General features: G+C 45.8%; 3 protein-coding genes across 3 annotated transcripts in view; all 3 read right to left on the bottom strand.

The window, feature by feature from the left end:
- The window catches only part of TSPEAR (thrombospondin type laminin G domain and EAR repeats), a 182,433-nt gene that overhangs the window by 71,940 nt on the left and 86,796 nt on the right, over positions 1-23,697 (bottom strand). The window lies entirely within an intron of this gene.
- LOC129644264 (keratin-associated protein 10-11-like) lies at positions 10,962-11,666 on the bottom strand. Its single transcript, XM_055569812.1, has one exon. It carries the CDS (start codon positions 11,664-11,666, stop codon positions 10,962-10,964), a length of 705 nt encoding a protein of 234 aa, XP_055425787.1.
- Positions 19,581-20,507, bottom strand: LOC129644267 (keratin-associated protein 10-8-like). The gene has a single exon (XM_055569815.1). The coding sequence runs from the start codon at positions 20,505-20,507 to the stop codon at positions 19,821-19,823; it is 687 nt and encodes a 228-aa protein (XP_055425790.1). The 3' UTR covers positions 19,581-19,820.

The following is a 23,697-nucleotide window of genomic DNA, read 5'->3' on the forward strand; positions in this document are numbered from 1 at the left end:
TGAGCTGTGTGAGGGTCTCTAAGCAAACACAGGACTCCTCTAGGGTCCCGGAGCCCCACCCGTGTGCCTGCAGGCTCTCCCCTCCCACCTGTCCATGGCTCTGCAGGGGAGTGGCTGTGAATCCCTGTCTCAGAGACTTGGCATCGCAGGGCTCAAAGTTGGGACGGTGCTGCCACCTGCTGTAGGACGTCCCTCTCAAGCACCAGGGCTCAACAGTGGACAGACCAGCCAAAGGGAGAAGGAGTGAGTGAGAAGAACCAAGACATGTCTCAAGCACAGAGCAGGATGGAGGGAAGGTCCAGCTGCGTCAGACGAGGTCTCCAGGGATAGAATGTGTGCAGCAATGGGAGAAACAGAACGTTTTCCAGAGAGAAGGGAAAGAAACATGGTGCTTCAGATTTGGAACTTTGACTGAACTAGGACAAGATGAATGGAAAACGGTGCGTATCTGACACACTGGTGAAATGTCTGACGCCAAATACGAGGAAACGGCCTAAAAACTTCCAGAGAGTTTGGCATCCGACTTCGCTCAGCCAGTCAACATACCTGAAGACACTGCAACCAACTCTTGAAAGTCTGAGGAAAGTGGATTATCAGGCGGATGGAGATTAGAGCATTTCTGGTAAGACAGCTATTCTGAAAAGAAGCCACTTGTACAGATTCTACAAAAACCACCTTGAGAGTACATGGTCCAGAAAAATAGCGAGCCCAAAGGCAGGCAGAATATAAAAAAGAATAATAAAGAACAACAAAGTCAGCAAAAAGCAGACAGAGGCAGTGGAGGTCCATCGGCTTGATCCTGTAGAAGCAAGTGCCTGCTGGCTGCCCTGCCCCTTTGGCCTTCGACCCACTCTTTCCCAAGTGCAGTTCTCTGAGTTTTCACAAATGCAGACACACCCCCACCAGACCATACAGGCCCCCAAACTCCTGTCCCACTGGAATCAGCTCCTCCCTCGGCCCAAAGCCCCAGGCAAGTGCTGATTCAAAATCACTGCAGTTGTGATTTTTCTAGGAGGTCACATAAATGGAGAAGGAAATGGCAACCCACTCCACTGTTCTTGCCTGGAGAATCCCAGGGACGGGGAACCTGGTGGGCTGTCGTCTAAGGGGTCCCACAGAGTCGGACGAGACTGACGAGACTTGGCAGCAGCAGCAGTACCTTAGCATAATTCAAACTTGCATTTCCCCCAAGACCAGTGATATGTTGAGGTCCTCTAATGTACTTCTTTGCCAAACTTATCCACAGTGGCTGTGTCATTTATGATATTATTTTATGTATCAAAGCTCCAGTTTTCCACATCCTTGCCAACACTGGCGTGGTAATTGTTTTCAATTCTAGCCTTTCTCGTAGGTATGAAGGGGACTTTGTGGCAGTTTTAATTTGCACTTCCCTAATGAGTAATGATGCGGAGCATCATTTTATAGGCTTATTTGCCATCCCTGCATCTTCTTGGTATTTCTTCAAATCTTTAGGCCCTTTTCTTTGTTACTTTTTCTTAATGTTCAATTTTGAGTGTTCTTTATATATTTTGGATACAAGTACTTTAGTCAGATGTGTGATTTGCAAATATTTTCTCCAAGTCTATGGCTTGTGTTTTCATTCTTTTTTTTTAAAATTTTATTTTATATTTAAACTTTACAAAATTGTATTCGTTTTGCCAAATATCAAAATGAATCCGCCACAGGTATACATGTGTTCCCCATCCTGAACCCTCCTCCCTCCTCCCTCCCCATACCATCCCTCTGGGTCGTCCCAGTGCACTAGCCCCAAGCATCCAGTATCGTGCATCGAACCTGGACAAGAGTGTCTTTTGAGCTGCAGGAATTGCTTGTATATTTTTGAGATTAGTTGTTTGTCAGTTGCTTCATTTGCTATTATTTTCTCCCATTCTGAAGGCTGTCTTTTCACCTTGTTTATAGTTTCTTTTGTTGTGCAGAAGCTTTTAGTTAGATCCCATTTGTTTATTTTTGCTTTTATTTCCAATATTCTGGGAGGTGGGTCATAGAGGGTCCTGCTGTGATGTATGTCAGAGAGTGTTTTGCCTATGTTCTCCTCTAAGAGTTTTACAGTTTCTGGTCTTATGTTTAGATCTTTAATCCATTTTGAGTTTATTTTTGTGTATGGTCTTAGAAAGTGTTCTAGTTTCATTCTTTTACAAGTGGTTGACCAGTTTTCCCAGCACTGCTTGTTAAAGAGATTGTCTTTTCTCCATTGTATATTCTTGCCTCCTTTGTCAAAGATAAGGTGTCCACAGGTGTGTGGATTTATCTCTGGGCTTTCTATTTTTTTCCATTGATCTATATTTCTGTCTTTGTGCCAGTACCATACTGTCTTGATGACTGTGGCTTTGTAGTAGAGCCTGAAGTCAGGCAGGTTGATTCCTCCAGTTCCATTCTTCTTTCTCAAGATTGCTTTGGCTATTGGAGGTTTTTTGTATTTCCATACAAATTGTGAAATTATTTTTTCTAGCTCTGTGAAAAATACCGTTGGTAGCTTGATAGGGATTGTGTTGAATCTATAGATTGCTTTGGGTAGTATACTCATTTTCACTATATTGATTCTTCTGATCCATGAACATGGTATATTTCTCCATCTATTAGTGTCCTTTTTGATTTCTTTCATCAGTGTTTTATAGTTTTCTATATATAGGTCTTTAGTTTCTTTAGGTAGATATATTCCTAAGTATTTTATTCTTTTCGTTGCAATGCTGAATGGAATTGTTTCCTTAATTTCTCTATTTTCTCATTATTAGTGTATAGGAATGCAAGGGATTTCTGTGTGTTGATTTTATATCCTGCAACTTTACTGTATTCATTGATTAGCTCTAGTAATTTTCTGGTGGAGTCTTTAGGGTTTTCTATGTAGAGGATCATGTCATCTGCAAACAGTGAGAGTTTTACTTCTTTTCCAATTTGGATTCCTTTTATTTCTTTTTCTGCTCTGATTGCTGTAGCGAAAACTTCCAAAACTATGTTGAATAGTAGTGGTGAGAGTGGGTACCCTTGTCTTGTTCCTGACTTTAGGGGAAATGCTTTAAAATTTTCACCATTGAGGATAATGTTTGCTGTGGATTTGTCATATATAGCTTTTCTTATGTTGAGGTATGTTCCTTCTATTCCTGCTTTCTGGAGAGTTTTTATCATAAATGGATGTTGAATTTTATCAAAGGCTTTCTCTGCATCTACTGAGATAATCATATGGCTTCCTGCAGCTCAATTCCAGAAAAATAAATGACCCAATAAAAAAATGGGCCAAAGAACTAAATAGACGTTTCTCCAAAGAAGAAATACAGATGGCTAACAAACACATGAAAAGATGCTCAACATCACTCATAATCAGAGAATGCAAATCAAAACCACAATGAGGTACCATTTCACACCAGTCAGAATGGCTGTGATCCAAAAGTCTGCAAGCAATAAATGCTGGAGAGGATGTGGAGAAAAGGGAACACTCTTACACTGTTGGTGGGAATGCAAACTAGTACAGCCACTATGGAGAACAGTGTGGAGAGTCCTTAAAAAACTGGAAATAGAACTGCCATATGACCCAGGAATCCGACTGCTGGGCATACAAACTGAAGAAACCAGAATTGAAAGAGACACGTGTACCCCAATGTTCATTGCAGCACTGTTTATAATAGCCAGGACATGGAAGTAACCTAGATGTCCATCAGCAGATGAATGGATAAGAAAGCTGTGGTACATATACACAATGGAGTATTACTCAGCCATTAAAAAGAATACATTTGAATCAGTTCTAATGCGGTGGATGAAACTGGAGCCTATTATACAGAGTGAAGTAAGCCAGAAAGAAAAACACCAATACAGTATACTAACGCATATATATGGAATTTAGAAAGATGGTAATGACAACCCTGTATGCAAGACAGCATAAGAGACACAGATGCATAGAACAGTCTTTTGGACTCTGTGGGAGAGAGGTAGGGGGGGATGATTTGGGAGAATGGCATTAAAACATGTATAATACCATATAAGAAATGAATCGCCAGTCCAGGTTTGATGCAGGATACAGGAAGCTTGGGGCTGGTGCACTGGGATGACCCAGAGGGATGGTATAGGGAGGGATGTGGGAGGGGGGTTCAGGATGGGGAACATGTGTACACCCGTGGTGGATGCACGTTGATGTATTGCAAAACCAATACAATGTTGTAAAGTAAAAAAAAAAAAAAAATAATAATAATAAAGAGTGTCTTTTGATGAACAAAACAGTTTAATACTGATAAACTGTTTTATCAGTTTTTTTTTCAGGGTATTATTTTTTTTTTTTTAGCAATCATGCTTTTGGTATTGAATCTAAGAACTCTGCCTAACCACAAGGTCACAAAGATTTTCTTCAATGTTTTCCTCTGAAAGTTTAAAACTTTTACATTTTATATTTAGGTCTCTGGTAAACTTTGATTAAAGTTTTACATTAAGTAAAAATTGAGGTACGGGTCAAGGTTTACTTTTTTTTTTGCATAGAGACATCCATTGTTCCAAATTGCCTTTGCACTTTTATAAAAAATCAATTGATTTCATTTGTGTGGGCCTGTTTCTTTTTTCTGTATCATTCATCTGGGCCTGTACCTTTGCTAGCATTGGACTGTTTTGATTATTATAGCTTTATGGTAAATACTGAAGTCAGATAGGATAAAACCTCCAACTTTCTTCCTCATTTTCAAATTTTGTGGCTCCTTGAGCTCCTTTGTCTTTCCAAATAAATTTAGGGTCAACTTATTGATACCAACAAAGAAATCCTATTTGTTATTGCAATTACTTTGAATCTATAGATCAATTTGGAGGTGATGTGTTGTGTTTAGTCGCTTAGTCGTGTCCCACTCTTCGTGACCCCATGGACTGTATCCTGCCAGGCTCCTCTGTCCATGGGGATTCTCCAGGCAAGAATCCTGGACCGGGTTGCCAAGCCCTCCTCCAGGGATCTTTCCAAGCCAGGGATTGAACCCGTTTCCTGCATTGCAGGCAGATTCTCTAACATCTCAGCCACCAGGGAAGCCCAAGAGTACTGGGGTGGGTAGTCTGTCATTTCTCCAGGGGATCTTCCCAAGCCAGGGATTGAACCCATGTTTCCTGCATTGCAGGCAGATTCTCTAACATCTCAGCCACCAGGGAAGCCCAAGAGTACTGGGGTGGGTAGTCTGTCACTTCTCCAGGGGATCTTCCCAACCCAGGAATCAAACCAGGGTATCCTGCATTTCAGGCAGATCCTTTACCAGCTGAACTACCAGGGAGGCCCCGGTTTGGAGGCAACTGACATCATAATAATATTCAAACATGTAGACATGGTGTAGTTCTACACTTATTTGTGTCTTCTTTTTCTTTCATCAGTGTTTTTATAGATGTCATTCTGTACATATTCTGTAAAATTTGTACCTGTTTTTATTTTTTTATGCTAATATACTTTTAAACAAAAAACTTGATTCAATTTTTATTGCTATTATACAGAAATATAAGTAGTTTCTAAAATTATTTGTTTATTTATTATTATTATTATTTTTGGTTGTGCTGGGTCTTCTTTCCTGTGTGAGGGCTTTTTCTAGTTGTGGTACATGGGCTTTCTCATTGCGGTGGCTTCTCTTGTTGTGGAGTCTGGGCTCACGGTGCACAGGCTTCTGTGGTTGCAGCAGGTAGGCTCAGTAGGTGTAGCTTGCAGGTCCTAGAGTGTGTACATGCACGTACGCTCAGTTGCTAGTCGTGTCTGACTATTTGTGACCCCCATGGACTGTGGCCCACCAGGCTGCACTGTCCATGGAATTTTCCAGCCAAGAATCCTGGAGTGGGTTGCCATTTCCTCCTCCAGGGGATTTTCCCAACCCAGGGATCGAACCTGCATCACCTGTGTCTTCTGCACTAGCAGGTGGATTCTTTACCACTAAGCCACCTGGGAAGCCCCCTAGGTGTGTGGGCTTCAGTAATTGTGGCATGCAGGCTGTAGTTGGGGTGCACTGGCTTTCGTTGCTCTGCAGTCTGTGCAATCTTCCCCAGTCAGGGGTAGAATCCATGTCCCCTGCATTGGCAGGTGGATTCTTATCGACTAAGTTCCCAGGGAAGTCCAAGAAATACAATTAATTTTTCCTACTCCAGGTTTTCATCCTTCAACTTGCTAAACCCTCATGTATTTCTACGACTCTTTTTGTAGATTTTAAGGGTTTCCAATGTGGACAATCACATCCTCTGTGAGTAGAGATGATTTTATTTCTTCGGTATGCACCCTTTTATTTGTTATTTTGTTGCCCAAGATGTGATCTTAAGTATGATGTTGAAAGAATGCAGAGAGAAGACACCTGTGTCTTGCTCCTGGTCTTAGAGGAAAAGCATTCAGTCTCTTACAAAAATCCTCATCAAAATACTAGCAAACCAAATTCAGCAGCAAATTAAAAGAATTGTACACCATGACCGAGGGGGATCTCCTGCCAGAAGGCTAGGGTAGAAGGAGTGATATGAACATCAATGAATATAACACACCACATTAATGGAATGGAGGGGGAAATCCATAATCATCTCAATTCATGCAGAAAACGCACTTGACAAAATTCAACACCTTTTATGATAAAAACACTCAACAAACTGAAAGTAGAAGGAAACTGCCTCAACATAATAAAAAAATATGTATATGAAAGACCCACAGCAAACATCACACTCAACGTTGAAAGACTGAAAGCTTTTCTTTGAAGATCAGGAGCAAGGCAGGGTTGCCCACTTTTGCCACTGCTATTCATCAGTCCTGGAAGTTCTAGGAGAGCAGCTGGACAAAAGGAAAAATAAAAGCCATTTAAGTTGAAAAAGAAGAAGTAAAATCCTCACCATTCACAGATGTTATATATACATAATCCTTATATGTACAAAATGCTAAAAATTCCATACCTACACACCAAACCATTACAACTAATAAGTGAATTCAGCAAAACAGCAGGATACAAAGTCAATATATAAAAAATTAGTTGCATTTCTATACATTAATAATGAATAACCCTAAAAGGAAATTACAAAACTGATTCCATTTAGAATATCATCAAAAAAGTAAAATACTGAGGAATTAATCAAGGAGGTCAAAAACTTATCCAGTGAAAACTACAAATCATTGTTGAAAGAAATGGAAGAAGACATAAGTAAATGGAAAGACACCCCATATTTATGGATTCAAGCTTTAATATTGTCAAGATATCATTACTATCCAAACCAATCTATATATTTAATACAGCTGCTATCAACATTGATGACTTTTCACAGAAATTAAAAAAAAAACTCATTCTAAAACTCATATGGAATCTTAAGGGACCTTGAATAACCAAAAAAAAAAAAAAAAATCCTGAAAAAGGACAAAGCCAGAGGAATCATACCCCTGATTTCAAAGCTCACTACAAAGCGACAGTAATCAAATAGAGTGGTACTGGCACAAAGTCAGACACAGAGGTCAATGGAAGAGAGTACAGGATCCAGAAACAAACCCTCACACATTAGGTCAAACCATCTTTGACAAGGGCATTAAGTCCATTCACTGGAGAAAAGACAGTCTTTTCAACAAATGGTTCTAGGGAAATCGGATATTCACATGCATAAGAATGAAGTTAGATCCATACCTAACATCATACACAAAATTAACTCAAAGTGGATCCTCCATCTAAATGTAAGACCTGTAACTATGCAACTCTTTGAAGAAAAAATAGGACAAACCTTCACAACCTGGAATCTGGCAGTCACTTCCTGGACATGACACCAATGACACAGCAGCAAAAGAAAACACAGAAACGGGACTTGACGAAAATGTTAAATATTTGTCATCAAAAGGTAGTATCAACAGAGAACAAAGGTAACCCAAACAAATGTGAGGAAAGATTTGAAAATCATATATCTGATAAGAGATTGATATCCAGAATGTATAGAGAACTCCTAAAACTCAGTAACAACAACAACAAAAAACCTAACTCAAAAATGAGCAAAGGCCACGGATAGACATTTTTCCAAAGAAGATATACAAATGGCCAATAAGCACATGAAAATATACTCAACAGAACTAATCATTAGAGAAATGCAAATCAAAACTACAGTGAGGTACCACCTTACACCTCTTAGAATAATGACCATATATTTAAAAAAACAACATAAATATTGGTGAGATTGTGAAGAAACTGGAACACTTGTAACTGTTGGTGGGAACATGAACTGGTACAGCTACGTGGAAATCAGTATGATGGTTCCTCAATACATTAAAAGTAGAATTACTGTATGATCCAGTATTTCTACTGGGTCTATGCTGAAAAGAATTGAAAGCAGAATCTTGAAGAGAAATTTGTAATACCACATTCATAGAAGCATTTTTCACAATAGCTAAAAAGTGGAAGTCATTCAGGTGTTCACTGCTGGATGAATGGATAAGCAAAATGTGGTATACCCATAGAATGGAATATTATTCACCTGTTAACAAGAAGTAAATCTGGCACTATTATGGACGAAGCATGAGGACATTATGGTAAGATAAATAAGCCAGTCACAAAAAGACAAACACTTTGTGATTTCACTTACACGAAGTACTTTAGACACAAAAAGTAGAATGATGCTTTCCAGGAGCTGTGAGAAAGGAAGTTTGGGTATTGTTGTTTAATGTGCATCGAGTTTGTTTTGCAAGATAAAGAGTTCCAAGTATGGATAGTGGTGATGGTTACACATGGTTATGAATGTACTTAATACCACTGAACTGTACACTTTAAAGTGGTTAAGGTTGTAAACTTTGTGTTATGAATATTTTCCCTCAATAAAAAAAATAGAAAAAGGCTATCAAGGCATGAAGGAACATGAAGGAAACGTAAGTGCATATTCCTAAGTGAAAGAAGCCAACCTGAAAAGTTTCCACTCCTGATGGTTCCAAGGATATGACATTCTGGAAAAGACAAAACTATGGAGTCGGTAAAAAGATCACTGGTTGCCATGGTTACAGGGAAGAAGAGATGAATGGATGGAGCACAGAGGATTTTTAGGGCAGGAAAACTATTCCGTAATGCTCCACATAGAACTTAGCAACAGCAAGAGTAACTCTAATGTAAACTATGGAATTTGGGTGATATTAACATGTCAGTGTAGGTTTATGCATTATAACGAATGTAGCCCATTTGTAACAAATGCATCAAATAACAAGATACTGATGGTGGGGTAGGCTGCACTTGTGAGAGGGTATGGATTATATATATAGGAACTCTGTACTTCCTACTCAGTTTTGCTCTGAACCTAAAACTGCCCTAAAAAACAAGATATGTTAAGTTGATACAGTACAATTAAGGAGTTCTGTTTTTTGTTGGCTTTTTTTTTAGTGAATTTTGGTTATTTGTGTCTTCAAGGCATGAGTCCATATCACCTTAATTGCTTATTGCATTTCCTTTTAATACCTGCGGGGTCTGTGCTAATTTCTCCTTTTCCATTTCTACTATTTTCTCTAAGAGTTGAGGCAACTCTTCGGAAGAGCCACCCCATGTCCTGAGACTTATGAATGTTTCCAACAGGCTGGTGGGGTCAGGTCCTTTTAAGGCTGTCTCTCATCTCTGCCAATCAGTCCAGCTAACTTTATGCATTTTCCCAGGCTCAGCCTCACACCTGTTTGCTTATCATTTCTCAGGGGACACTTAAGGGAGACCCTCCGTGGACAGGGGAGTTCCTCAGAACAGCTCTCTTCTCTCTGGCATCCTGACCCCGGACACTAGCTGCCCCACACTGCCCCCAATTCGCAGACCAGCTCTAAAACTGAGGGATCCATGGCACTCCACCTGGGTTTCTGGCCTGGGTCCTGGAAACATTCTCGAGGGGGTGAGCTGGGCAGCTGTGAGACCCACTCAGTTTCTTTCCCCTCCCAGGTGGGCCTGTGCTGTCCTCCTCAAGTCCAGCATCTCAACCTCCTTGTGTCCTGATCTTGTTAGCTCTCTGGATCAGTCGGGTGGGAGTGTCATCCAGGCCCTCTCACCCCACACGGTTGGAGCAGCCCTCCCCACTCCCACCACATTTCTGCTAAAAGTGCAGACCCACTGGCGGACCAAAAGGGGTGACCCCAGCCACCTACAGGTTGTGTTACATGGGGTCCTTAGGTCACCTGCATGGAGCAGACTGATGGGGCCAGTTCCATATGTTTCAAGTGGGCAGGAACAGTCCAGGGAGCCTGTGAAACCCCTAGACCATGACAGGTCTGCAGGGGACCAGCCACGGGCCAGGGCCTGAACAGGCACTGACTTCCTGGAGAAGCAGGAGCCCCACCTGGCGACCCTTTCCAGACGGGTCAGGCCAATGCTCTTTGGGGTCTCAGTCACTTACTGCCGTGGCTTCCCCAGTGACTCAGACGGTGAAGAACCTGCCTGCAATGTAGGAGATCCAGGTTCGACCCCTGAGTAAGGAAGATCCCCTAGAGAAGGGAATAGCAACCCACTCCAGTATTCTTGCCTGGAGAATTCCATGGACAGAGGAACCTGGTGGGCTACAGTCTATGGGGTCTCAGAGAGTCAGACATGACTGCGTGACTAACACGCTCGCTTCCCAACAGAAATGCTCTCAGCTGGAGGAGACTAGTGTCAGGTCACAATCGTGTGCTTCCTTCCACCCCTGCACCCACCCAACAGAGATCACATGAAGGGAGCAATCAGGTGATGACATGAGTTTATTTATCCAGGTGCCTGATGGGGTGCTGACTGGTTGGAAGTCCAGGCCAAGTGACCGAGCTAAAGGATCTGGAGGGGTAGGGGGGCAGGTGACCCAGAGACAGCTGGAGGCGACTCCTGGGAGGCAGAAGCCCCAGGGAGCCGTAAAGTTGGGGTTCCTGGGGCAGGAGTGAGAGGTCAGTCAGTCAGGACTGTGGAAACATCGGGGACCCTGTCCTGAGTGAGGCAAACCACCCAGCCCAGGTCAGGACAGAGGACCAAGTCACAGGTGGAACCTGCGCCCGGCTGGCTCTGGGGACACATGCCAGGTCAGCAGCAGGGCTCTGGGGCCGAGGTTGGGATGCAGCAGGCCAGGCGGGAGCACGCGGGCCTGCAGAGGAGGGACACGGAAGAGGCCGGGCGGCAGCAGCTGGGCTGGCAGGAAGACTTGGGCACACAGCAGGCGGGGCGGCACACGGGGCGGCAGAGGAGGGAAACGGAGGAAGAGGGTCTGCAGCAGGATGAGGGTGCTGAGCAGGGGGAGGCCTCACAGCACACAGGCCTGCAGCAGACAGGGGTGCAGCAGACAGGCATGCAGCAGGCCTGCTGGCAGGGGGAGGAGGTGCAGCAGGAGGGCTGGCAGCTAGACTGCTGGCAACATGGGGCGGTAGAACAGGGGGAGGCCTCACAGCAGACCGGCCTGCAGCAGACAGGTGTACAGCAGACATACTTGCAGCAGACAGGTGTGCAGCAGACGGGCCTGCAGCAGACGGACTCACAGCAGGCCTGCTGGCAAGGGGAGGAGGTGCAGCAGGAGGACTGGCAGCTAGACTGCTGGCAGCATGAGGCTGGGCAGGAGTTGCTGCAGGCTAGCTGGCAGCAAGGGCTGGACTCGCAGCTCACTGGGGCACAGAGCAGGGTCAGGCGGGGGGCCGGGGCACAGCAGCTGGGGGCACAGCAGGGGGGCTCGCAGCAGCTCTCTGGACAGTCATAGCTCAGGTCGCTGGAGCAGACGGACAGGGTGGAGGCTGCCATGGTGGAGGTGGTAGGGCTGGAGGAGGGTTTGTGTGTGTGTGAGTGTATGAGCTGTGTGTGTGAGGTGCTTGGGGATGCAGAGCTTTTATACCTGGCCCTTGGCTTGTGTTGTCCCCACAGGAGACTCCCAGGCCCTACCTTCCTTGTTGGGGTTGAGAGCTGGCTGAAGGTGCCCCTCATTAGTGCTGGCATAGTTTCCACAATAGTTTTCACTCATTAAACCTGTAAGCATAAATATCCCATGTTGCAGGATGTTTTTCCATTTCTCCTTTGTTTGGCTCCAGAAAAGATATAGAAAATATCTAGGTAAGATCCTAAATGAAATGAACCCTGAATATTCATTGGAAGGACTGATGCTGAAGCTGAAGCTCCAATCCTTTGGCCACTGTTACAAAGAGCTGACTCATTAGAAAAGACCCTGATGCTGGGCAAGATTAAAGCAGGAAGAGAAGGGGACAACAGAGGACGAGTTGGTTACATAGTATCATTGACTTAATGGACATGAGTTTGTGCAAGCTCTGGGAGATGGTGAAGGACAGGGAAGCCTGCTGTGCTGTAGTCCATGGGGTCAAGAAGAGGGGGACATGACTGAGAGACTGAAAAACACGAACAATGCTGAATGAGGTTTAGAGGTGATAGTATCTCTAATTTTGTGAATTTAGATGTTGAGCTCTCCTCTTTTTGAGGTGCAGTGCTTTTAATAATATTTTGAGTTTTACGCATTTCTAAACTTAGGTGTAAAGTAACATGTGCACGTCTGTAAAATGCAAGTGGTCCAGGGGATATGACCGTGCAACCAGGTGAGAGTCGTGTTCAGCAGGGGCTGGGAGATCCTGGCACTCCCCCTCAGCAGCTGCTCTGCCAGCAGGAAGCATGGTGACAGGGACATCCAGTCCCCTGCAGCCCAGCCAGTGTGTCTGAGGGAGTGATAACGGAGCGTGGTCATACTTGGAGTCTGTTAGGAGATCTCTTCAGGGAGCAGCACTCACAGGTATCTGAGTCAGGAGCTGCGTTCATCAACCTTTCACCCAGACCCAACTGCTCACAGCACACCCTGTGCACCACACACTTCTCAGCTGAGCAATCTGCCCCTCTGGCCTGCCTTCCTCAAGGGGAATGTCCTGAAAGACCCAGAGAGAGGGAGGGTCTCCTCCTGGAGAACCGCGTGTGAGCCGCGGAGACTTGAGGACCCAAGGCAACATGCAGAAGTAAAGCTCAGGCAAGAGTTGGTTTTCCTTGTGGATACAAGAAGACGTGGTCCCAGGGAGCCTGGAACAGAAAGTCAGCAAGGGCTGACTCTGGGGAAGTCAGTGAAATCTAGGCAGTGGTCATCAAGGTGGCCCTGACCATGGCTGTGGGGTCAGATGACACTGTCTGAGCACCTGTTCTAGGCCAGGTGGTGAGCTGAATGCTCGACACCTGCCAAGTCACTTGTTTTCACATCCACTGAGCAAGGAAGTTTCTATAAATAGGTGAGGAAGCCCAGGCACAGAGAAGTTAAGCAACCATCTCCAGGTCACACAGCCCAAAGTATCAGGACTGGGACTGGAAGCCATCCATCTGTATATAGGATCGAGGCTCTTACCCAGGCCTTCCCCCAGGCCAACTTCAGTGCTACACGCAGAAGGAAGCATGTGTCCAAGGAAGTTTAGCACCAGGCAGCTGAGCTGAAAATTTACAACAGAGGCAGGAAACAGCAAAATTAACACCACAGAAAATCAACTCTGTGGTTTTCAGCACAAACACTGCTACTTCCTCCACTCCACAGAGGTAAAGTATGCATGCTTGCTCAGGGGCTCAGTCGTGTCTGACTCTTTGTGACCCCATGGACTGTAGCCTGCCAGGTTCCTCTGTCCATGGGATTCTCCAGGCAGGAATACTAGAGTAAGGTGCTACTTCTTATTCCAACAGAGTGTAGTGAAATTTGCTCAGTCGTGTCTGACTTTTTGTGACCCCATAGATTATACAGTCCAAGGAATTCTCCAGGCCAGAATACTGGAGTGGGTAGCCTTTCCCTTCTCCAGGGGATCTTCCCAACCCAGGGATCGAACCCAGGTCTCCCACATTGCAGGCAGATTCTTTACCAGCTAGCCACAAGGGGAGCCCAAAAGATGTAAAGCATAAATCCCCAAATATGATGAGATAAAATGTAATAAACAGACCATGTGTTTCGCTGACACCAAACGTGATCGCTCAGTTGGTAACAAGGAAAAAGGAAGAGCTAGGATAGAACAGTAGACAGGATTGAACACGAACCACTCTGAGCTGAGCGCACCAAGGTAGGTGTGTTTGGACCGGAAGGGCCTCATGAATTCAAGAGCATCGGATTTTTAGAGCCCACCATAAACATACATTCAGTCAGTTCAGTTCAGTCACTCAGTCATGTCCGACTGTGACCCCATGGACTGCAGCACGTCAGGCCTTCCTGTCCATCACCAACTCCTGGAGTTTACTCAAACTCACGTCCATTGAGTCAGTGATACCATCAAACCATCTCATCCTCTGTCGTCCCCTTCTCCACCTGCCTTCAATCTTTCCCCCATCAGGGTCTTTTCAAATGAGTCAGCTCTTTGCATCAGGTGGCCAAAGGATTGGAGTTGCAGCTTCGGCATCAGTCCTTCCAATGAACATTCAGGACTTATTTCCTTTAGGATGGACTGGTTAGATCTCTTGCAGTCCAAGGGACTCTCAAGAGTCTTCTCCAACACCACAGTTCAAAAGCATCAATTCTTCTGAGCTCAGCTTTCTTTATGGTCCAACTCTCACATCCATACACAACTACTGGAAAAACCATAGCTTTGACTAGACAGACCTTTGTTGGCAAAGTAATGTCTCTGTTTTTTAATATGCTGCCTAGCTTGGTCATAACTTTTCTTGTAAGGAATAAGCGTCTTTTTATTTAATGGCTGCAGTCACCATCTGCAGTGATTTTGGAGCCCAAAAAATAAAGTCTGCCACTGTTTCCACTGTTTCTCCATCTATTTGCCATGAAGTGATGGGACCGGATGCCATGATCTTTGTTTTCTGAATGTTGAGCTTAAGCCAACCTTTTCACTCTCCTCTTTCACTTTCATCAAGAAGCTCCTTAGTTCTTCTTCAGTTTCTGCCATAAAGGTGATGTCATCTGCATATCTGAGGTTACTGATATTTCTCCCAGCAATCTTGATTCCAGCTTGTGCTTCAGCCAGCCCAGTATTTCTCATGATGTACTCTGAACGTAAGTTAAACAAGCATGGTAACAATATACAGCCTTGATGCATTTTTTTCCCTATTTGGAACCAGTCTGTTTTTCCATGTCTAGTCCTAACTGTTGCTTCCTGACCTGCATATAGATTTCTCAAGAGACAGGTCAGGTGGTGTGGTATTCCCATCTCTTTCAGAATTTTCCACAGTTTATTGTGATCCACACAGTCAAAGCGTTTGGCGTAGTCAGTAAAGCAGAAATTGATGTTTTTCTGGAACTCTCTTGCTTTTTCCATGATCCATCAGATATCGGCAATTTGATCTCTGGTTCCTCTGCCATTTCTAAAACCAGCTTGAACTCTGGTAGTTCACAGTTCATGTACTGTTGAAGCCTGGCTTGGAGAATGTTGAGCATTATTTTGCTAGCGTGTGAGATGAGTGCAATTGTGCGGTAGTTTGAGTATTCTTTGGCATTGCCTTTCTTAGGGATTGGAATGAAAACTAACACTTTCCAGTCCTGTGGCCACTGCTGAGTTTTCCAAATTGGCAGTTTGTAAATGAACTGAATGAAGGGCAGCTCCATCTCCAGGTAGGAAGAAATGGCCGAAAGTCTGGTCCAGAAATGAACTATTACCAGGCAGACCCCGGACCTCTCCCACCAAACAGTGAAAGACACAGAGCTTCTGGGGGAACACTGGGGACTAAGGCTGATTTTTTTTCTTTTTTCAATTATTACATCTTTCCCCTGCATTGGCAGGCCAAGTCTTTACCCGTAGTGCCACCTAGGAAGCCCCTTATATCTTTCTCAAGTAAAGAGAACAGCAGTGTATTTTCACATAAGCAAGAGCTTGGAAAACACTTTACTCATGTTTCCCTCTTGGAGAAACATTTAAAGAAACAAGACAAATGATGGGACTCCCCTGGAGGTCCAGTGGTTAAGGATCCACCTTCCAGTGCATGGGGTGTGGGTTCAGTCCCTGGTCAGGAGGCCAAGATCCCACATGCCCCTCAGCCAGAAAAACCAAAACACAGAAAAGAAGCAATGTGGCAACAAACAATGTGGCAACTAATTCAATAAAGACTTTAAAAATGGTCCAGATTAAAAAAATCTTAAGAACATAAACCAGGAAGAAAGAACACAAACGGCCAAGAATGAAACATACAGGAGAACATGGGGAATTGGGCAGGTGTAGGTGAGAAGAATAAAAGACGCTTACTCCTTGGAAGGAAAGTTATGACCAACCTAGATAGTGTATTGAAAAGCAGAGATATTACTTTGCCAACAAAGGTCCGTCTAGTCAAGGCTATGGTTTTGCCAGTGGTCATCTATGAATGTGACAGTTGGACTGTGAAGAAAAGTAAAGTAAAGTAAAAAGTCACTCAGTTGTGTCCGACTCTTTATGACCCCATGGACTATAGCCTATCAGGCTCCTCCGTCCATGGGATTCTCCAGGTAAGGATACTGGAGTGGGTTGCCATTTCCTTCTCCAGGGGAGAAGTTACTGCTGCTGCTAAGTCACTTCAGTCGTGGCCAACTCTGTGCGACCCCACAGAGGGCAGCCCACCAGGCTCCCCCATCCCTGGGATTCTCCAGGCAAGAACACTGGAGTGGGTTGCCATTTCCTTCTCCAACGCATGAAAATGAAAAGTGAAAGTGAAGTCGCTTAGTCATGTCTGACTCTTAGAGACCCCATGGACTGCAGCCTACTAGGCTCCTCCATCCATGGGATTTTCCAGGCAAGAGTACTGGAGTTTGGTGCCACTGCTGTGAAGAAACCTGAACGCCAAAGAATTGATGCTTTTGATCTGTGGTGTTGGAGAAGACCCTTGAGAGTCCCTTGGACTGCAAGGAGATCCCACCATCCATCCTAAAGGAGATCAGTCCTGGGTGTCCATTTAAGGACTGATGCTGAAGCTGAAACTCCAATACTTTGGCCACCTCATGCGAGGAGTTGACTCACTGGAAAAGACCCTGATGCTTGGAGGGATTGGGGGCAGGAGGAGAAGGGGACAACAGAGAATGAGATGGCTGGATGGCATCAGCGACTCAATGGACATGAGTTTGAGTGAACTCCGAGAGTTGGTGATGGACAGGGAGGCCTGGCATGCTGTGATTCATGGGGCAGCAAAGAGTTGGATATGACTGAGTGACTGAACTGAACTGAGGTGAGAAGAAAAGGCAGAAAATTCTAAACGGCCAGAGAGATGGGTTCTGTTGGTACACACAGTCTGATCCTTCCCAGGCAGTGACCCTGGTGAGGTTCTGATACTTCATTAATATCAGATGTATTGAAATGCTAAGCTTTTGGATTGTTGTTGCTGATCAGTCACTAAGTGAAGTCCAATTCTTTGTGACCTTATGGACTTCAGCACGCCAGGCTCCTCTGTCCTCCACTATCTCCCAGAGTTTGTTCAAATTCATACCCACTGAGTCGATGATGCTATCTAAGCATCTCACCCTCTGCCGCCCGCTTCTCCTTTTGCCGTCAGTCTTTCCCAACATTAGAGTCTTGTCTAATGAGTCAGCTCTTCAAATCAGGTGGCCACAGTACTGGAGCTTCAGCTTTAGCATCAGTCCTTCCAATGAATAGTCAGGCTTGATCTCCTTGCTGTGCAAGGGACTCTCAAGAGTCTTCTCCAACACCATAGATCAAAAGCACCAATTCTTTGGTGCTCAGCCTTCTTTATAGTCCAACTCTCACATACATACATACTACTGGAAAAACTACAGCTTTGACTAGACAAACCTTTGTTGGCAAAGTAATGTCTCAGCTTCTTAATATGCTGTCTAGGTTGGTCATAGCCTTTCTTCTAAGGAGCAAGCATCTTTTAATTTCATGGCGGCAGTCATGAAATCACAGCCATCTGCAGTTTTTTTGGAGGCCCAAAAAATAAAGTCTGACACTGTTTCCATTGTTTCGCCATCTATTTCCCATGAAATGATGGGACCAGATGCCATGATCTTAGTTTTTTGAATGCTGAGTTTCATGTCAGATTTTTCACTCTCCTCTTTTCCTCATCAAGAGGCTCTTTAGTTTCTCTTCACTTTCTGCCATAAGGATGGTATTATCTGCATCACCTGCATCACTGAGCTTGTTGATATTTCTCCTAGCCATCTTGATTCCAGCTTGTACTTCATCCCACCTGGCATTTTGCATGATGTACTCTGCATATAAGCTAAACAAGAAGCGTGAAAATATACAGCCTTGATACTCCTTTAGCAATTTGGAACCAGTCCACTGTTATATATCCAGTTCTAATCATTGCTTCTTGACCCACATTCAGGTTTCTCAGGAGACAGGTAGGGTGGTCTGGTATTCCCATCTCTTTAAACATTTTGCATGTATTGGGTTAATAAAATGTAATTAAATAAACTCTACCTGTCTTTTTTCACTTTGAATGTGGCTATCATAACAGCTGGGCTTCCCTTGTGGCTCAGCAGTGAAGGAATTGCCTGCCAGGAGGAACTGCAGCAGACACAGATTTGACCCCTGGGTCAGGAGGAGCCCTGGAGGATGGCACAGAGGCCCACTCCTGACTCTTGCCTGGAGAAGCTTATGGACAGAAGAGTCAGGCAGCTTACAGCCCATAAGGTCACAGAACTCAGACACACTTGAGGCAACTCAGCACACATGCATGCGTATTATAATAGGCACAATTACATTTTAGGCCCCCAGCCAAGGCCCTTCACACTTCCCTGCAGATGTCTGCCTACCCAGCACTGTTGGAAGGGCCAGGTATGTCCCTCCTCCCCATATTTCCCAAAAGGGATAGCTGCCTTAGAACTTGAATTCCTGAGGGCATCGTCCAGCGAGCAGCTGCCATTTCCAAATAGCCCATCCCCTTTGGCTGTCGGTCCCTGTGATGGATAGTTTCAAGGGTCAACTGACCAGGCCATGTTGCCCAGTTATTTGGGTAAACATGTCTGGATGTCATGACACAGATGCTTCTTAGGTGAGATCAATACTGAAATCAGTGGACTAGGAGTAAAACAGATTGCCCTACAAAATGTGGGTGGGCTACACCCAAGAGTTGAAGACCTTGAGAACAGACTGAGGCCCCCCAAGGAGAAAGAGATTCTACCAGCTGGTCATCTGTAGCTGCAACACCAACTCTTCCCAGGAAGCTCACCCTGCAGATTTGGGTCTTGCCCGCCTCCAAACTGCGTGAGCCAGCTCCTCAACATCAGTCTCTGCATACGTGCACATGTCTTATGGGTTCTTTCTCTGGAGAACCTGACTCACACAGGCTCCCAACATCACCGCACGTGGCTCTCACCATCCAGACCTTCGCACACAGAGGGAAGCACTCACACTCATGTCCAGGGCACTAGGGAACGGCTGGCACCTGCCTGTCTGAAGCTGATTCTGGAGTAAGCTTTACATATTCAAGGCAGATGTTTACTAAACAACATCTCCTTTGTCCCTAGTGAGGCCCCATGTTCCCAGTGTGCAAGCCTGGGGCCTGAACATATGCCCCACTGCCACCCCATCACTCACTTCATGCAGGGGTGTACAGGTGAGCAGGGTACTCTGGACTGGAGGCTGCAGTCGAACTATGGCCTCAGGACACCCTGGCAGAGAGTAGCAGGGTGTGGTTAGCCGTGCCTGATGGTGTTAGTGTCCTGAATGCAACTCAAGGTCTGGTTTCTAAACCAGCCCAGACCACTCTCCACAACAAAGGTCTTTCTCAGGGTTTGAAAGATATGCACTCAAGGCACAGAGAGGGCATGACAATGACTTTATTTGTTAACAAGCAGCCCCCTCACCTAGGTCAGGACAAAATCTATGACCAACAAGGATGGAAAACAGGATGCTGGCTGACACTCAGGGCCTGGAGGGAACCAGGAGCCAGCCCAGGCTGCTCACAGGAAATTCTGGGGCAGAAGGAGACCCCAGACTTGGCTCTAGGCTACAGAAATTTCACGTGAAAGCCAGCGTTGGCCCTGGAAGGAGTTGGCAATGTGCCAGGTCAGCAACAGGGCTCTGGGGCTGAGGTTGGGATGCAGCAAGCAGGGCGGGGGCACGCGGGCCGGCATAGCAGCGACACGTTGGAGGCCGGGCGACAGCAGCTGGGCTGGCAGGAGGAGGTGGGCACACAGCAGGCAGGGCGGCACACAGGACGGCAGAGGAGGGACACGGAGGAAGAAGGTCTGCAACTCACCGAGGAGCAGGGGTTGGGCTGGCAGCACAAGGAGGCTGAGCAGGGGGAAGACTCACAGCACACGGGCCTGCAGCAGACAGGTGTGCAGCAGACGGGCCTGCAGCAGAGAGGTGTGCAGCAGACAGGCCTGCAGCAGACAGGTGTGCAGCACACAGGCCTGCAGCAGACGGCCTCACAGCAGGCCTGCTGACAATGGGAGGAGGTGCAGCAGGCGGGCTGGCAGCTAGACTGCTGGCAGCATGAGGCTGGGCAGGAGCTGCTGCAGGCTGGCTGGCAGCAGGGGCTGCACTCGCAGCTCACTGGGGCACAGAGGAGGGTCAGGCGGGGGGCTGGAGCACAGCAGCTGGGGGCACAGCAGGGGGGCTCACAGCAGCTCTCTGGGCAGTCGTCCACCTGCCAGGAGGACCCAGTGCAGGAGTCATATGACCCAGGCAGGCAGACCCGGCTGTTGTAGCTCAAGTCACTGGAACAGTCAGACAGGGTGGAGAAAGCCATTGTGGGCTTGTGGGGCTGGAGGAGGGTGAGGATGTGAGTGTGAGTGAGTATGTGTGTGAGTTCCCAGAGCTGCCCAGCTTTATACCTCTCCTCTGTGCTGTGTGTTGTTCTGGCAACAGCTTGATGAAGTCTTTCCTTCCTTGTTTTTGTTTAGTATCATGCTCTGTTTTGGCAGCACTGGTCACTGTCTGTAAATACTTTTGGCTGGTGAGGCTCCTGAGTGGAGGCAGGGATATCCTGCCCATGTTTGTCTCCAGAGGAAAGATAATAGCAAAGCTTTTGATGCCTTTGCGAGGACAGTAGCAGTCAGGTAACTTTCTGATAACAATGGCCCTCTGCACCAGTGGGGACAACAGGTGCTCTTGTAAACAAAACTTCTAGTCCCAAGGAAGGGACGAGAGCCAATCCCAGAATCAGGGCTTTGAGAGAAGGGAGGTATGTTCAGGAGTGGACAGGTCTGGCCATTCCCCACTGGCATGGCTGCAGGGTGTGAGCTGACAGAGCAGGCTGTACTTTGTGAGCTGATACTGCTGGTTATCAGGGAAGGTGAGGGGACCTGTGTCTACTAGGAGTGAACCCTGGGTCAGATGTGAGGGGCTGCGTCCTCCTGGGGCAGAGACTGGCTCACAGAGAAGGGCTCAGATGCAGACGCAGGCTAGCCCAGAGAGAATGACCAGTGGACCAACTGCCTTTTGCTGCATTGCATCCGAGCTTTTATAGAAGCTGCACAAAAGAGTCTTAATGTTCACACCTTCCTCCTCTCCTCACAGTCCAGACAATGTCAGGGGCTCCTGCAGCCCTGGGTGCTGATTAGAACAACATCTCCTCCCTCAAGGACCCCTTCCACGGGTAGGCATTCACCAGGTTGAGGTCCTGGAGTCTGTCATAGTGAACGTTAGTAGGAGGGCCTGGTTGTCTGTGAGCCTTGTGCGTGGACACCTGGACACTGTGTCTCCAGTGCTCCGTCCACAGCTATGGCCTAGTGAGCACAATGGCATCTGGCCACGACCCTGTGTGTCCTCATTTTTCAGCCATTGTATTCTTTCAAGTCTCTGAAGGGGCAAGGGCAGGACCTTGGTGATGCCCTTGTCTGCAGGTAGCCCCCAGATTCCATAGAGGACTTGTCAGGGGCCAGCGGGCTTCCGAGTTCCAGCCTTCACTGACCTCTGATGGGTGGGGCTGAGGACTCTACTGGAGGACTGCATGGCAGTCAGATAACAATGGAGAAATATTACTTTAAAGAAATAATAGGTTAAAACTGTATAAATGTATTGAACAACTTTAATCTACACATCCAGGAGGTTGCTGCTGCTGCTGCGTCGCTTCAGTCGTGTCCGACTCTGTGAGACCCCATAGACGGCAGCCCACCAGGCTTCCCCATCCCTGGGATTCTCCAGGCAAGAACACTGGAGTGGGTTGCCATTTCCTTCTCCAATGCATGAAAGTGAAAAGTGAAAGTGAAGTTGCTCAGTTGTGTCCGACTCTTTGCAACCCCGTGGACTGCAGCCCAGCAGGCTCCTCCGCCCATGGGATTTTCCAGTTGAGAGTACTGGAGTGGGTTTCCATTGCCTTCGGAATAAATTCCAAATAAGATACACAAGTAAGAGTCACAAACAGACACATCCTAGTAAATACACTGAAAGTCAAAAGCTTAGAGAAAATCTCAAAAGCAGAAGGAGAAAAATGCTGAGTCACTCACAAGGGAATCCCAGTAAGACTTACAGCTGACTTTCCATTGGGAACAATGGAGATGAGAGTCAATGGGACCAGGTATTCTCAAAGTATAAACTGTTAGTTTTCATTCCTATCCCTAAGAAAGGCAATGCCAAAGAATGCTCAAACTACCGCACAATTGCACTCATCTCACATGCTAGTAAAGTAATGCTCAAAATTCTCCAAGCCAGGCTTCAACAATATGTGAACCGTGAACTTCCAGATGTTCAAGCTGGTTTTAGAAAAGGCAGAGGAACCAGAGATCAAATTGCCAACATCCTCCGGATCATGGAAAAAGCAAGAGAGTTCCAGAAAAGCATCTATTTCTGTTTATTAACTATGCCAAAGCCTTTGACTGTGTGGATCACAATAAACTGGAAAACTCTGAAAGAAATGGGAATACCAGACCACCTGACCTGCCTCTTGAGAAACTTGTATGCAGGTCAGGAAGCAACAGTTAGAACTGGACATGGAACAACAGACTGGTTCCAAATAGGAAAAGGAGTACGTCAAGGCTGTATATTGTTACCATGCTTATTTAACTTATATGCAGAGAACATCATGAGAAACACTGGGCTGGAAGAAGCACAATCAAGATTGCTGGGAGAAATATCAATAACCTCAGATATGCAGATGACACCACCGTTATGACAGAAAGTGAAGAGGAGCTAAACAGCCCCTTGATGAAAGTGAAAGTGGAGAGTGAAAAGGTTGGCTTAAATCTCAACATTCAGAAAACAAAGATCATGGCATCTGGTCCCATCACTTCATGGGAAGTAGATGGGGAAACAGCGGAAACAGTGTCAGACTTTATTTTTTGGGACTCCAAAATCACTGCAGATGGTGACTGCAGCCATAAAATAAAAAGAGGCTTACTCCTTCGAAGGAAAGTTATGACCAACTAGATAGCATATTCAAAAGCAGAGACATTACTTTGCCAACAAAGGTCCGTCTAGTCAAGGCTATGGTTTTTCCAGTGGTCATGTATGGATGTAAGAGTTGGACTGTGAAGAAGGCTGAGCACTGAAGAATTGATGTTTTTAAACTGTGGTGTTAGGGAAGACTCTTGAGACTCCCTTGGACTGCAAGGAGATCCAACCAGTCCATTCTAAAGGAGATAAGTCCTGGGTGTTCTTTGGAAGGACTGATGCTAAAGCTGAAACTCCAATACTTTGGCCACCTCATGCGAAGAGTTGACTCACTGAAGAAGACTCTGATGCTGGGAGGGATTGGGGGCAGGAGGAGAAGGGGATGACAGAGGATGAGATGGCTGGATGGCATCACTGACTAATGGACTTGAGTTTGAGTGAACTCTGGGAGTTGGTGATGGACAGGGAGGCCTGGCGTGCTGCGATTCATGGGGTTGCAAAGAATCGGACACGACTGAGCGACTGAACTGAACTGATAAACTGTCAATCAATAATCCTATATACAACAAGCCATTTTTAATACATGGAGGAAAAATATATTCCCAGAT

This window comes from Bubalus kerabau, chromosome 2, assembly GCF_029407905.1.
Source record: "Bubalus kerabau isolate K-KA32 ecotype Philippines breed swamp buffalo chromosome 2, PCC_UOA_SB_1v2, whole genome shotgun sequence".
Taxonomy (NCBI): domain Eukaryota; kingdom Metazoa; phylum Chordata; class Mammalia; order Artiodactyla; family Bovidae; genus Bubalus; species Bubalus kerabau.